General features: G+C 43.9%; 1 protein-coding gene across 1 annotated transcript in view; it reads right to left on the bottom strand.

The window, feature by feature from the left end:
- Positions 1-12,312, bottom strand: part of LOC145351409 (uncharacterized) — a 39,276-nt gene that overhangs the window by 1,937 nt on the left and 25,027 nt on the right. The window contains exon 6 of the mRNA XM_080201015.1: positions 9,718-9,816. Coding sequence (XP_080057141.1) covers positions 9,718-9,816 — 99 coding nt within the window. The remainder of the gene's footprint in view (positions 1-9,717; positions 9,817-12,312) is intronic.

Genomic DNA, 12,312 nt, shown 5'->3' with positions numbered 1-12,312 from the left:
TGTTTGACATGCCGAAAATGGCTTCAGAATTGACATTCAAGGAAAGGGTGAAGATGAGGGGCACTGGAGCTTCATCAGGACTTATGGACATAATTTTTGTTGCGTGCCTGGAAATGTTGGCGCTGCTTCATGATGGATGGAAAAGCTAAAGTGGGAATAACCCTTTAAAATCACAACATGCTTCGATATTTAATTTGGCTGGTTCGAGGGTAAGTAAACAAATGATGTTGTTGATTAGAACAGACAGACACTGAACAACGACAAAAATTAAAAGTGACTGTTTCAATTTATATCGCACTTTGTTATGGCAACAAACATTTGCATGATTTGGGGAACGAAACAGGTTCTGCCGTAACTTTCTGAAAGTGAATTGAATCTCCACTTAGAAAAGGAAAACGTTCAGGTGACAAGAAAAACCAGGAGCATGGAACTATGTTTTAATGTCTATCCGACGATGTATTTCATTCTCTTCTTTATGATTTCATGGAATCAACAGTTGCTATCATGTAAAAAGGCAACGCACTCAGGTGTCCAATTTTGCATGATAGATTCACGAGCCTTCTTTTATAAAATAGAAGGTAAGCTAGTTGGGTGACTTGTAGAATCCCTACAATGCAGAAGAAGCCATTCGGCCCTTCGAATCTGCACCACCAACAGTCTCCCCCTCACATCCCCCTCCGCCACCGAACCCCACCTCCACCCCCGGCCCGCCGAGCCGTATTCCCACAACTCCACAACTTTACCCCGCTAATCCCTCGAACCAGCACCCTAAGGCACACCAAAGGGCAATTTAGTATTACCAATTAACCTAACCCGCACATCTCTGGACTATGTGTGGAAACCCACGCAGACACAATGTGCAAATTTCAGACAGACAGTGACCCAAGCCGGGAATCGGACCCAGATCTCTGAAGCTGCAACACAGCCCTGTTCAACACTGTGCCAGTGTGCCGACTCTTAATTAGCATCGGAACTTGTCTAGTAATCGATTCTGTTAAGTACCCAGACAACAAACAGCAACAAAGCAGTCGGTTCATCTTATTTACTCTGATAATTAAATAACGACGGTAAAACGCATTAATTATCAGCTTGGCTGTGGTGCGCATGTCTCGACATCGAAAAGGAAAAAGGATACTTTTTTCAAAATGCTTTATTCAGTTAAGATATAACAAAAACGATAATTGTTCTTTGTGAACCCAGTTTATTTTCTAAATCCCACCTATTAATACCAAGACTTAATTAAAGCTGGTGAATTTTGGTAAAATAGAAACCTGAACATTTTTAGCGAAATAAACATTTTCACGACCACAAGACATGACGACATTTTTCACCACCAATGGAGCATTGTCACTGTTGTACGTTACGAAACGCATCAGCTGATTTCCACATCAATATTAAAATGTCAATATAATATATACGCTTCTAATATTAATTGGGTGTCGGTTTCGGCCCCCGCATCCAGGCTAAAGCTGTTTATTTCTATGAAATATTGGAATAAGATACGAAAGCAAATTGGCAAAGGAGAAGGGGCTGAATTTGTCGAAATCGAAATGTTGTCTAACCTGCCTCCACACTGCAATATTCCGCGGGTCCTTCCTTCTGTGACCGAAATCTGTAGTCAGATTTAAGTATATAAAGTTTTGACACAGGTAGTGTGTCTAGCTGAGGTACAGTTGACTCATTTAATAGTATAGCTTGCATCATGAAAAAGTTGACAAATGAGCGAAATTCAAGTAATAATTCAGCGAGACTATCAATGGTGTTGAAAATAAGACTTGTGATGTCAATTATCCGTTCTCCAGTGTTGAAATGTGGAGAACGTTTTCAAAGTGCATTGCAGTTGACTGCAGGCTTACCTTTAGTTGACGTGTGGGTATTAGTTATTATCTTGAGTGTTTATATACTATAACCTGTTGTATAATGCCCACTGAATCTTTCTTCCGTTAACGCATAAAATATACGCTGTATGGGGAGCCCGGTGGCACGATGGTTCACACTGCTGCCTCACAGCGCCAGGGATCCGGAATGAAATCCAACCCCGGGTCACTGCCTGTGTGGAGTTTGCACATTCTATCCTTGTCTGCGTGGGTTTCCTCTGGGTGCTCCAGTTTCCTCCCGCAGACCAAAGAATGCGAATCAATTTGATTAGCCATTCCACATTGATTCTAGTTTCACAGGATTAGCAGAGTAAATATGTGGGGTTACGAGAATAGGGCCAGGGTGGGATTGCCGTCGGTGCAGCGTCAATGGGCCGAATGTCCTCCTTCTGTACTGTAGGGATTATATGATTCTATGCTTCTATGTTTCTATATATACTTGAGCACCCTTATTTACGCAATTTACTATAGACAAGCCTTTCCTCTATTTTTAAAAAAATACATGTTTACTGTGGTGTTAAATGGTGAGGAGAGAACCATCAAAACATAGCGCAACATGCGTAGTTTCGTGTCAGTCGTCCCTTGCAAACAATACTTGCCATTTATTCGCATTCGCAACAACGGTCGTAAATATCTGCCCATATGACAGGGGAATTAAATCATCCGCCGATATTTAGATACTTATTCTCGCATTTGCTCTTTTGGTAAAAACGGATAAGAAACAATGTAACGAAAGGTTCTCACAAAATTGACTCTGTTGAGCACTGAAGAAAATAAAAGCCTTGTAAATAATCCTCCTACAGCCAACAGTAACATTACTCCTGGTTTAAACGGTAGCACGGTATTACATCTTTATCACTCAGAGAAAAAAAACAGGAATATGTTGAAGTACAAGGCAGGGAGCAAGCGTAAATAAGAAATCAACATTAGTTAACAACATTCAGACTGGATGCAAAGCCTTACCAATAATGCCAATGGCTGCGAGAAGAGGGTAGTAGATGCTTTCTATCTGATATATCACTGAGTATTCCATTATCTCTGAGGTAAGGATAATGGTGGCTGCAACTGATTATATATCATTGCGTGTTTGAATGAGCCAACAGTAAAATGAGAGAGATCGCCCCGTTGAGAGTATCTCACTGGTTACATCATTTTAAAGGATTTGTTACAGTGATTTAACAAACAGCCTAGGGAGAAAAAACGAAGTTAACGATCATGATGTTGTTTCACAATTGTTTAAAGAAAGAAAATAAATGTGTTGGTCGCAACACAGCCATTGCGAGAGGTGTACCATTGAGTGAATAGAAACAGGATTAAGAACCTACTCAATGAAACAACACTCTACATTGATATTTGAACATTTCATTCGTAGTTTGGGCTTTTGAAATAAATTGGAATCTTATATTTAACATCATTCTGACATGAGGATCTATCGTAGTTCCTTTACCATTTCAGGGCAACTCTCTTGAGATAACTTCACACGATATTCGGAGCATTAGGGCTTCAGTAGATGCAATAATTCAAGAAGAAACAATAAATGTTGCCCCCTCACAGAGGAATTCTTGAGGGCTCGGACTCCTTCCCCACAGAAAAGTCACCTGATGGGGTTTAGGAAGAACACGAATATTTCACCTTTTCGATTTTAACTGAGAATAGCAGCGATCACTCGTCATGCCGGTTTTCGGTAGGAGGTCCATGCACACCACGCTAAACAACTTAACAGAAAAACTTTGACACGAACAGTAGGGAAACTAGTTCCGGCTTTCTGAAAATTGATATAACTCATTAAAGTTGGTGAAAGGTTTCAAAATTAGAGTCTGAGCAAGTCAATATCCAGGCTTCGCAAAATGAGTTTGGCCACAGTTTGCCCTGGGATAAGATTTAAGAGACTGATTGTAGCGCAACTGGTGACAGAGCTCCCACGTTCTCTCAGGCCGATGAACACTACTCTTCCATTTAGATCCGTTGTTTTCCCTTCAATCTGCTGTGTCACTTATTCAAATATTCCCCTCAACGTGGCATATCACCTTACCAGTCGTAAAGACAGCCTGTAGTATATTCACCTATTCAAGGTACTTCTTCACCTATTCGTACCACCCAGCCACAATATTCCCTACAGTCAATAGTAAATTAATAGTACAATATTAGTAATAGCGAATACTGCAGTACATACAATCTTGCCAAGTCACCCTCTTCAACCTGTCATGTCACTTAACGGCAACATCACCATCAGCTTTCCGTAGAAAACATATATTGTATCCATAGCCTGTCGTATCACCTATCCACAAAATTCTGTTCAGCACATCTCCCAGGCAACAAATTTCATTCCATTCAGCAGATATAACTAGCCAATACCGCCCAGCTAATCATGCACATTCATTAGCAATTTGAAACCATTTCATTCCGTTAATCGAGCCCATCTGCCCACTGTGTTCCATCTGTCCTCTATAAAAATTACATCCATCGTGATAGTTTTGACTCATCTATTACAACTACCTGCGTGTTCCTTGAAGTTGAAATGGATCACGAAGTAACGTTACCTTGAATGCACAATCCACAGTGTGCCTTTCGGCGCCGCACTGATATACACAGAAATGCCTTCGATGCATCTAGTCCGCTGTTTCAAAGAAATTCCGCCAGTCAATGTTTGCAGCTTGCTGCAACATTCCTTTCAGCCCTCCAAGCATGATGTTTACAATATTTTCTTAAAAAGGCAAAATTTGTGTTAACTTCCCCTTGAACACCTCTATCCATAATCATCACTGTAGTTCATCGATCACATATTATCAATGTGTCATTTAGCCCATCTCATCTGTTTTAATGACTGAAGCCCGAATGTTTGTTCAGGGACCGTGGGCAGCGCTGTTTACGTAAACATTTAAGTTATCCATCCTTGAGAAGTTGGTGGTATTCTGCCTTTTTGAATGTATACTGACTGTGTGTTTCACAAAGACTCTTGGATCTACTAGGGAGGAAGTTATAGGCATTCTGCCAGGAGACCGCGATGGAACGGTGGCATACCATCATGTCAGGATATTGTGTGGCTTGGAGGTGAACTTGCAGTTTCTCCGATTAACCTGATGTTCTTCTTCTTTTATTTGATTGAGTTCGGGGGTTTTGAAGATGTTTGTGAAGGAGGCTTGATGTAATGCGCCCATGGTACACTAAACACACTGATGGTAATATGAACTGATGATCAAGGGAGTGAAGGTATAAGATAGTGGGTGAGTTTTTAACAACCAGCATCTTTGCCTTGGATTGTGTAGAGCTCCTTGAATGTTGTTGAAATTGCACTCACACAGGGAAGGGTATTGTTTGCTGGAGCAGAGGAGTGAAGGAGCAGAGAGAGAGATAAGAAATTACCTGTTAAAAACCTGTTTAAATAAGTTTAAAGCACTTTGTTCCTTGTAAAACTGTTTAAATCATTGAAAAGCATTTTTGAGGGCTTTTTGTTTTTACCTCTTTAAGAATTCTGAGGGAGTGGTTAGAAGGGAGTTGTGGACCAGCAATCTTTAAATCAGTGCCAGGTTTAAAAAGAGGCCTGGTATAGACAGCGGGCAGCGTCGGAGCGGGCAGCGGAGTGAGGGGGAAACAGAGTGAGCTACTAGGGCTTAATATCAAAAGGGCTGGAGAGATAAAGGGCCAGGTAAGTGCGTGTGGAAATTTTCAATACTACTACAGTGAATAATGGAGGGGCATGTGATGTGTTGTTTCTGTATGATGTGGGAACTGGTGGACCCCAGGATCCTTCCCAGTGATCATGTCTGCAGTAAGTGCAGGTTGCTGGAGGAGCTCCAGCTCAAGGTAGATGAGCTGGTCTCTGAGCTACAGACACTGAGGCTCATCAGGGGGAGGGAGGGTGCCATTGTCAATGGGGTGCAAGTGACATCCACCCCCCCCTAGACTGGCTAACTCTAAGGGTCAGGAACAAGAGGGGGCTGCTGAGAGGAGGAAGGGGGTTGGGGAGAGGAGGAAGCGGGGTGGGGAGCGGAGGCCTCAGCCTCTCAATCTGCAATACAGGTTTGAGGTTCTTGCTTCCAGTCTGGACGAGTACGAGGGAGGTGAGGTTGGTGAGCAAACTGCACACGGTACAGTGATGCAGCAGGACATAGGCAAGGAGAAGGTGAAAAGGAACGTAGTAGTGATTGGGGATCGTGGGGTGAAGGGTATTGACACTGTCCTTTGTCGCAATGACAAAGTGCACGGAAGGGTGTGTTGTCTGCCTGGTGCTCGGGTCCAGGATGTCGCATCTGGGCTGCAGAGGAACCTGGAGTGGGAGGGTGCAAATCCGGTCGTTGTGGTACATGTGGGTGCCAACGACGTAGGCAAAATGCGAACTGAGGATCTGGGGAGGGAGTATGAGAAGCTCGGAATGGAATTAAAGAGTAGAACCGACAAGGTGGTTACCTCTGGGCTACTGCCTGAACCGAGTGCAGACGGGTGTAGGGTTGATAGGATTAAGGAAGTGAATGGGTGGCTCAGGGATTGGTGTGGGAGGAATGGGTTTGAATTTATGGGGCATTGGCATCAGTATTGGGGTAGGTGGGACCTGTTCGGGCGGGATGGGGTTGGTCTGAACCGTGCTGGTACCAGAGTGCTGGCGAATCGAGTAAAGAGGACTGTAGACAGGGCTTTAAACTAATTAGGGGAGGGGGAGGGAGGGTGCGAGGGTAGGTGACATTACGGGGTCTAGAGTTGAGGAGAGGGTACAGGTAAGGGAAGAGGCCGAGGATGTCCCAATAATAGAGGGAGTAGGGGGCGTGAGTATGGTTGGTGGCGTTACGGCAAATAGGGTCCAGGTGAAGGCTGGGATGAAGGCACTTTATCTGAATGCACGAAGCATTCGGAATAAAGTGGATGAGCTGGTGGCGCAGATCAGCACAAATGGATATGATCTGGTGGCCATTACAGAGACGTGGCTGCAAGGTGACAGGGACTGGGAGCTGAATGTCCAGGGGTATCAAGTGTTTAGGAAGGATACGCGGGAGGGAAAAGGGGGGCGGGGAGCATAGCTCTGCTGATTAAGGATAGCATCAGGGAGGTAGCAAGGGATGATATTGGAGCCAAGGAGCAGAAATCGGAATCGTTGTGGGTAGAGATTAGGGACAGCAAAGGGAGGAAGACGCTGGTGGGTGTCGTCTATAGGCCCCCGAATAATGATCTGGAGGTGGTGCGGGCTGTTAACGCGCAAATAAGTGCGGCGTGCAGGAATGGGACGGCCGTAGTTATGGGGGATTTCAATCTGCATATTGATTGGTCGACCCATGTTGGACGCGGAGGGCTCGAGGAAGAGTTCTTGGAATGCTGCCGGGATAGTTTCCTGGAACAGTGTGTGTTGGAGCCGACGAGGGAGCGAGCTATCTTGGATCTGGTCTTATGTAATGAGGCGGGAAGAATCAGCAACCTTGCGGTGAAGGATCCTCTTGGGGAGAGTGATCATTGTATGGTGGAGTTTCTGGTGCAGATGGAGGAGGAGAAAGTGGGTTCCCGGACACGCGTCCTTTGTTTGAACAGAGGGGAGTACGGTAGGATGAGAGAAGAATTGGCGAATGTGGACTGGGGGAGCGCGTTGGAGGGAGGGTCTGCTGAGGAGCAGTGGAGGATCTTTAAGGAGATCTTTCTTGGTGCTCAGCGGAAATTTATTCCGATGGTCAAAAAGGACAGTAGGAGGAGAGGTAATAAGCCGTGGATAACGAAGGAGGTGATGGAAAGCGTTAAATTAAAAGCGGAGGCGTTTCGAGTAGCTAAGAGGAGTGGGCGAGAAGAGGATTGGGAGAGGTTTAAATGTCAACAAAGATTGGCAAAAAGTTGATAAAGAAGGGTCGGAGAAACTATGAAGCTGGGCTAGCGCTTAATATAAAAAAGGATAGCAAGAGTTTTTATAAATATATAAAAAGGAAGAGGCTGGCTAGGGTCAACGTTGGTCCCTTAGAGGATGAGAAGGGGGGCTTAGTGGTAGGGGATGGGGATCTGGCTGAGATCCTGAATAACTTTTTTGTTTCTGTCTTCACGGAGGAGGACGTGAATAAATTGCCGGGTGTTAGAGATGGAAAGGAGGTAGGACTGGAGGGTCTTAATGACATTACTGTTGGTAGAGAGGTGGTGCTCGACAGACTGGAGGGGCTGATTGTGGACAAGTCGCCAGGACCGGATGGAATGCATCCGAAAGAAATGGAATGCATTCTGAAAGAAATGGCGGAGGTGATAGTGGATGCCTTGGTGGTTATTTTCCAGACGTCGCTGGATTCCGGGGAAGTGCCGGAAGATTGGAAAGCGGCAAATGTTACGCCGTTGTTTAAGAAGGGTGCCAGGCAAAAGGCAGGGAATTATTGGCCGGTTAGTTTAACGTCTGTTGTAGGTAAAATGTTAGAATCCGTCATCAAGGAGGAAATAGCGAGGAATCTTGAGAGGAATTGCTTGATAGAGCAGACGCAGCACGGTTTCATTAAAGGGAAGTCGTGTCTGACAAGTTTACTGGAGTTCTATGAGGATGTGTCTAGGGCGGTGGATAGAGGAGAGACGGTGGATGTGGTCTTTCTTGATTTTCAGAAGGCGTTTGACAAGGTAACACACAAGAGGTTATTGCAAAAGGTCAGGGGACATGGAGTTGGGGGTAGGGTGTTAGCGTGGATAGAGGATTGGTTGTCAAATAGGAGGCAGAGAGTGGGGGTCAATGGGTGCTATTCGGATTGGCGGATGGTGACTAGTGGAGTGCCCCAGGGGTCGGTGCTGGGGCCTCAGCTATTTACCATTTATATAGATGATCTGGAGGAGGGAACCGAGTGTATGGTGTCGAAATCTGCTGATGACACCAAGATTGGAGGAAAGGCAAATTGTGCGGAGGGTGTGGAGAGTCTACAGAAGGATCTAGATAGGCTGGGCGAATGGGCCAGGAACTGGCAAATGGAATTTAATGTTGGCAAGTGCGAGGTGGTCCACTTTGGTAGGAATAATGTTAGGAAGGATTATTCCTTACGTGGCGAAAAACTGCAGCAGGCGACGGTGCAGAGGGACCTTGGGGTTTTTGTGCATGAGTCGCAAAAACCCAGCTTGCAGGTGCAGCAGGTGGTCAGGAAGGCGAATGGGATGCTAGCTTTCGTAGCGAGGGGGATTGAATATAAAAGTAGGGAGGTCTTGTTGAGACTGTACAGGGCATTGGTGAGGCCGCAGCTGGAGTACTGTGTGCAGTTTTGGGCGCCGTACTTACGCAAGGATATTTTGGCCCTGGAGGGAGTGCAGAGGAGGTTTACTAGGCTGATGCCGGAGTTGAGGGGGTTGAGCTATGAGGACAGGTTGGATAAACCGGGCTTGTACTCGTTAGAGTTTAGAAGAATGAGGGGAGATCTCATTGAGACGTATAAGATGATGAATGGAATGGATAGGATAGAGGTGGAGAGACTCTTCCCGCTCAGAAAGGACAGTAGGACTAGGGGGCACAGCCTCAAGATAATGTGGTGGTGGTGGGGGGGGCGATTTAGAACGGAGTTGAGGAGGAACTTCTTCACTCAAAGGGTGGTGAATCTCTGGAATTCTCTGCCCGTTGAAGTGGTGGAGTCTACCTCGCTAAAAATTTTTAAGGCGCGGGTTGATGGGTTTTTGATAAGAGAGGGGATTAAGGGTTATGGGGAAAGGGCGGGAATGTGGAACTGAGCCACGACAGATCAGCCAAGATCTTATTGAATGGCGGGGCAGGCTCGAAGGGCTAGATGGCCTACTCCTGCTCCTATTTCTTATGTTCTTATGTACATTGCCATGCAGTGCGTGCAGGGAAGAAATATACATTCAAAAGATGTGATTTGTTTGCTGTGTGACCCGCACACCCTTTTTTCCCTTGATTTACCTTGGCTCTGGAGGGCTGTTTGAGCTGGTTACAAATGTACATCAGATAGTGGATCCATGTAAATGATGTTACGTTGCGCATGTGCATCGTAGTTTTGACCTATGTGCATCCAATTTTTGCGATTGTCAGTCCACTACTTCCCCAAACTTTCCAAATAGACCCTGCTGAGTGGTGTGTCTTTGGAACACAAGGACAACACAGGATGTAATCGGGCATTTTGTCTTACTCCAGAATTAATTGAAAAGCGTTGCATCAACCATGTATTGATTGAAACTGTAGAAGGGGACAATAAACATTAGCAACTATCAGATAGGGTAAAGGGAAATTTATAATTAATCCTACCCTGCATGAAGGCTATGAACAGTTGATTATATGTGCAAGGATTTGAAAGAAAATTGAACCATGAGGTGTATGTTTCATATAAATGAACAATTTTGAAATAAGCTGATTTATTTAAAATTGAATTTTATTAATTAAGATTCTAAGGCAGACACATGCAGTTTATCTTTACTTTGACTAAAGATATCAGTAACTTTAACGAAGAATACAAGATTCGACATTTTGATATGAAATGGTTTAACTTGCAATTTAAAAAAAAGGATGCAAATAAACATATATAAAATATACTGGTGTGAAGGACCATCTTAAGATACATTTTATATGATTTAAGCCGCTCAGGCCTGGACTGATGTCGACTGCTGGGTCCCCATTTGGCATTCGACCAAATTTAGCTAATTAGCCAGTGCTGAATTAAGTAAAATATATTTTCTTGTATACCATAGCAACAAGAAAGTGATTTATGCCAAGGCGGACTTCCGCGTTTCAGAAAGAAATCATGAAATAACATTATTGAAGGTGGAAGATATTAGTTGATTGAATAAAAACCGTCGTGATTAAATTGGCATGTTGAATAATAAATGAAAGTTTGCTGAGCTAATTAATGGATTGGACTATTGATAACAATAGAGTATAATTAACTTACATTTTCGTATGAACACACAATCTTTTTAGAAAACCTTTTGCTACTCCTGTGTTGACTGGCATAGCTGTGATTTCTCTTCGGCCAAAGGTATTGTTCTGTCTTTTCCATTTTAAGTTCCATCCTTTTGAATGTCAAATTTTATTTTTCAACGTTTTAATAACTTAGCTTTTAAAAAAAAGTTGAATATACACTTTTGTACAGATTCATTTTACGTCTGAAAAGTTTGTACTTTGCAGAAAAGAAGTTAGTCCTTGCAAAGATATTCGGTCACGGAATCAAAATTCCCGGCTACACTCTAATTGAAAAGCGTAATATCAACCACCCATTGATTGAAACTGTGGCACTAGTGTTTATGTTAAACTGATCATCCAATTCATTTCGTCCAGAGTCTCTTATGTACTCTCATCTAAGACCTCCGTGATAGAGATCAGGAGCTCTCGTCATGCATGACAGCGTAAAGTGATTTGTTGATCTAAAACATTCCAATGACTGATGACTTTATTGAACCATTTCCTTCCTCCAGGCTGCTGTGAAGAAAGCTATAATTTTGTAAGTATTGAAAGAAGAAACACGTGCACATCTATTTCTGCCCCAGCGATGTAATCTGAACTACGTGCTGCCTGACTAGAATGATGATAGTGTCCCCCATTTTCCTCACATTGCGACCCACTAGCCTTCGCATTCAGAAAATCATTCTCCACTCTTCCCCCAACTCCACAGAGATGCCAACGTTAAACATCCATTTCCCTCACAACTCCCATTAGTCTATGAAATTATTCTGCAGGGGCGACTCCTTCAGTCACACTTCTTTCTCTTTCACCCTAAGCCCACAAAACTTCCCCAGGTTAGCCTTGTCCTGCAGTCACCGAAGATGCAACCTCTGCCCCTTTATGTCCTCTTTCTTCACCAACCAAAATCCAACAAGTTTTACAACCGAAGCACCGTTTCATTTTCACCTCCAGCAATTTTGCCGACAGTATTCACTGCTCCCAATGTATTCACCTCTACACGATGGAGGCAAAAAACAGGCTGGGTGAAGATTTCATGGAATACGATCGCTAAGCATGCAACCGTGATCCTAATTTTTCTGCTGCTTATAAATTCAACTCAGCAGCCGAGACTCATGCTCAGATGTCAATCCTTGGCCTATTGGAATGTTTCAGTGAAACCCAGCACAAACTGAATGAGTGGGATCCCATCTTCCAATAACTGCACTCAACATTGAGTTTCAACAATTTAATAAAGCGGTATTTTCCCTCTACCATGGACAATTTTGAACTTTATTTTGGCACAACGCTCCCTTCTTGACCATGTGTCAGACTCCTTAGGGTTTTGCTTCACTGAGCACTGTACACATTCTGTTGTCACACGTTTGTGCTGTGACTTGCAATTTCCATAGCCCTCACTGTTTCCATCAACACAACTTTAACTTTTGCCTTTCTTTTTTTTATTAAAGCTCATTTCACTCTCACTCATCGGTGAGCTTTTGCTCTTCTCCAGCTGCTCCACCCCTCTGTACGCTACACAATGCAACACGTTTATCCCTCTTTTTCAGTGCTGCAGAATTGTTCTATGGGAACCCAAACGTTAACTCTGCCTCATTCTCCACAGGT

Source organism: Carcharhinus amblyrhynchos, chromosome 13 (assembly GCF_965287045.1).
Source record: "Carcharhinus amblyrhynchos chromosome 13, sCarAmb.v2.hapA, whole genome shotgun sequence".
Taxonomy (NCBI): domain Eukaryota; kingdom Metazoa; phylum Chordata; class Chondrichthyes; order Carcharhiniformes; family Carcharhinidae; genus Carcharhinus; species Carcharhinus amblyrhynchos.
The sequence above is the reverse complement of the archived record's forward strand: the minus strand, read 5'-3'. Positions and strand labels throughout refer to the sequence as shown.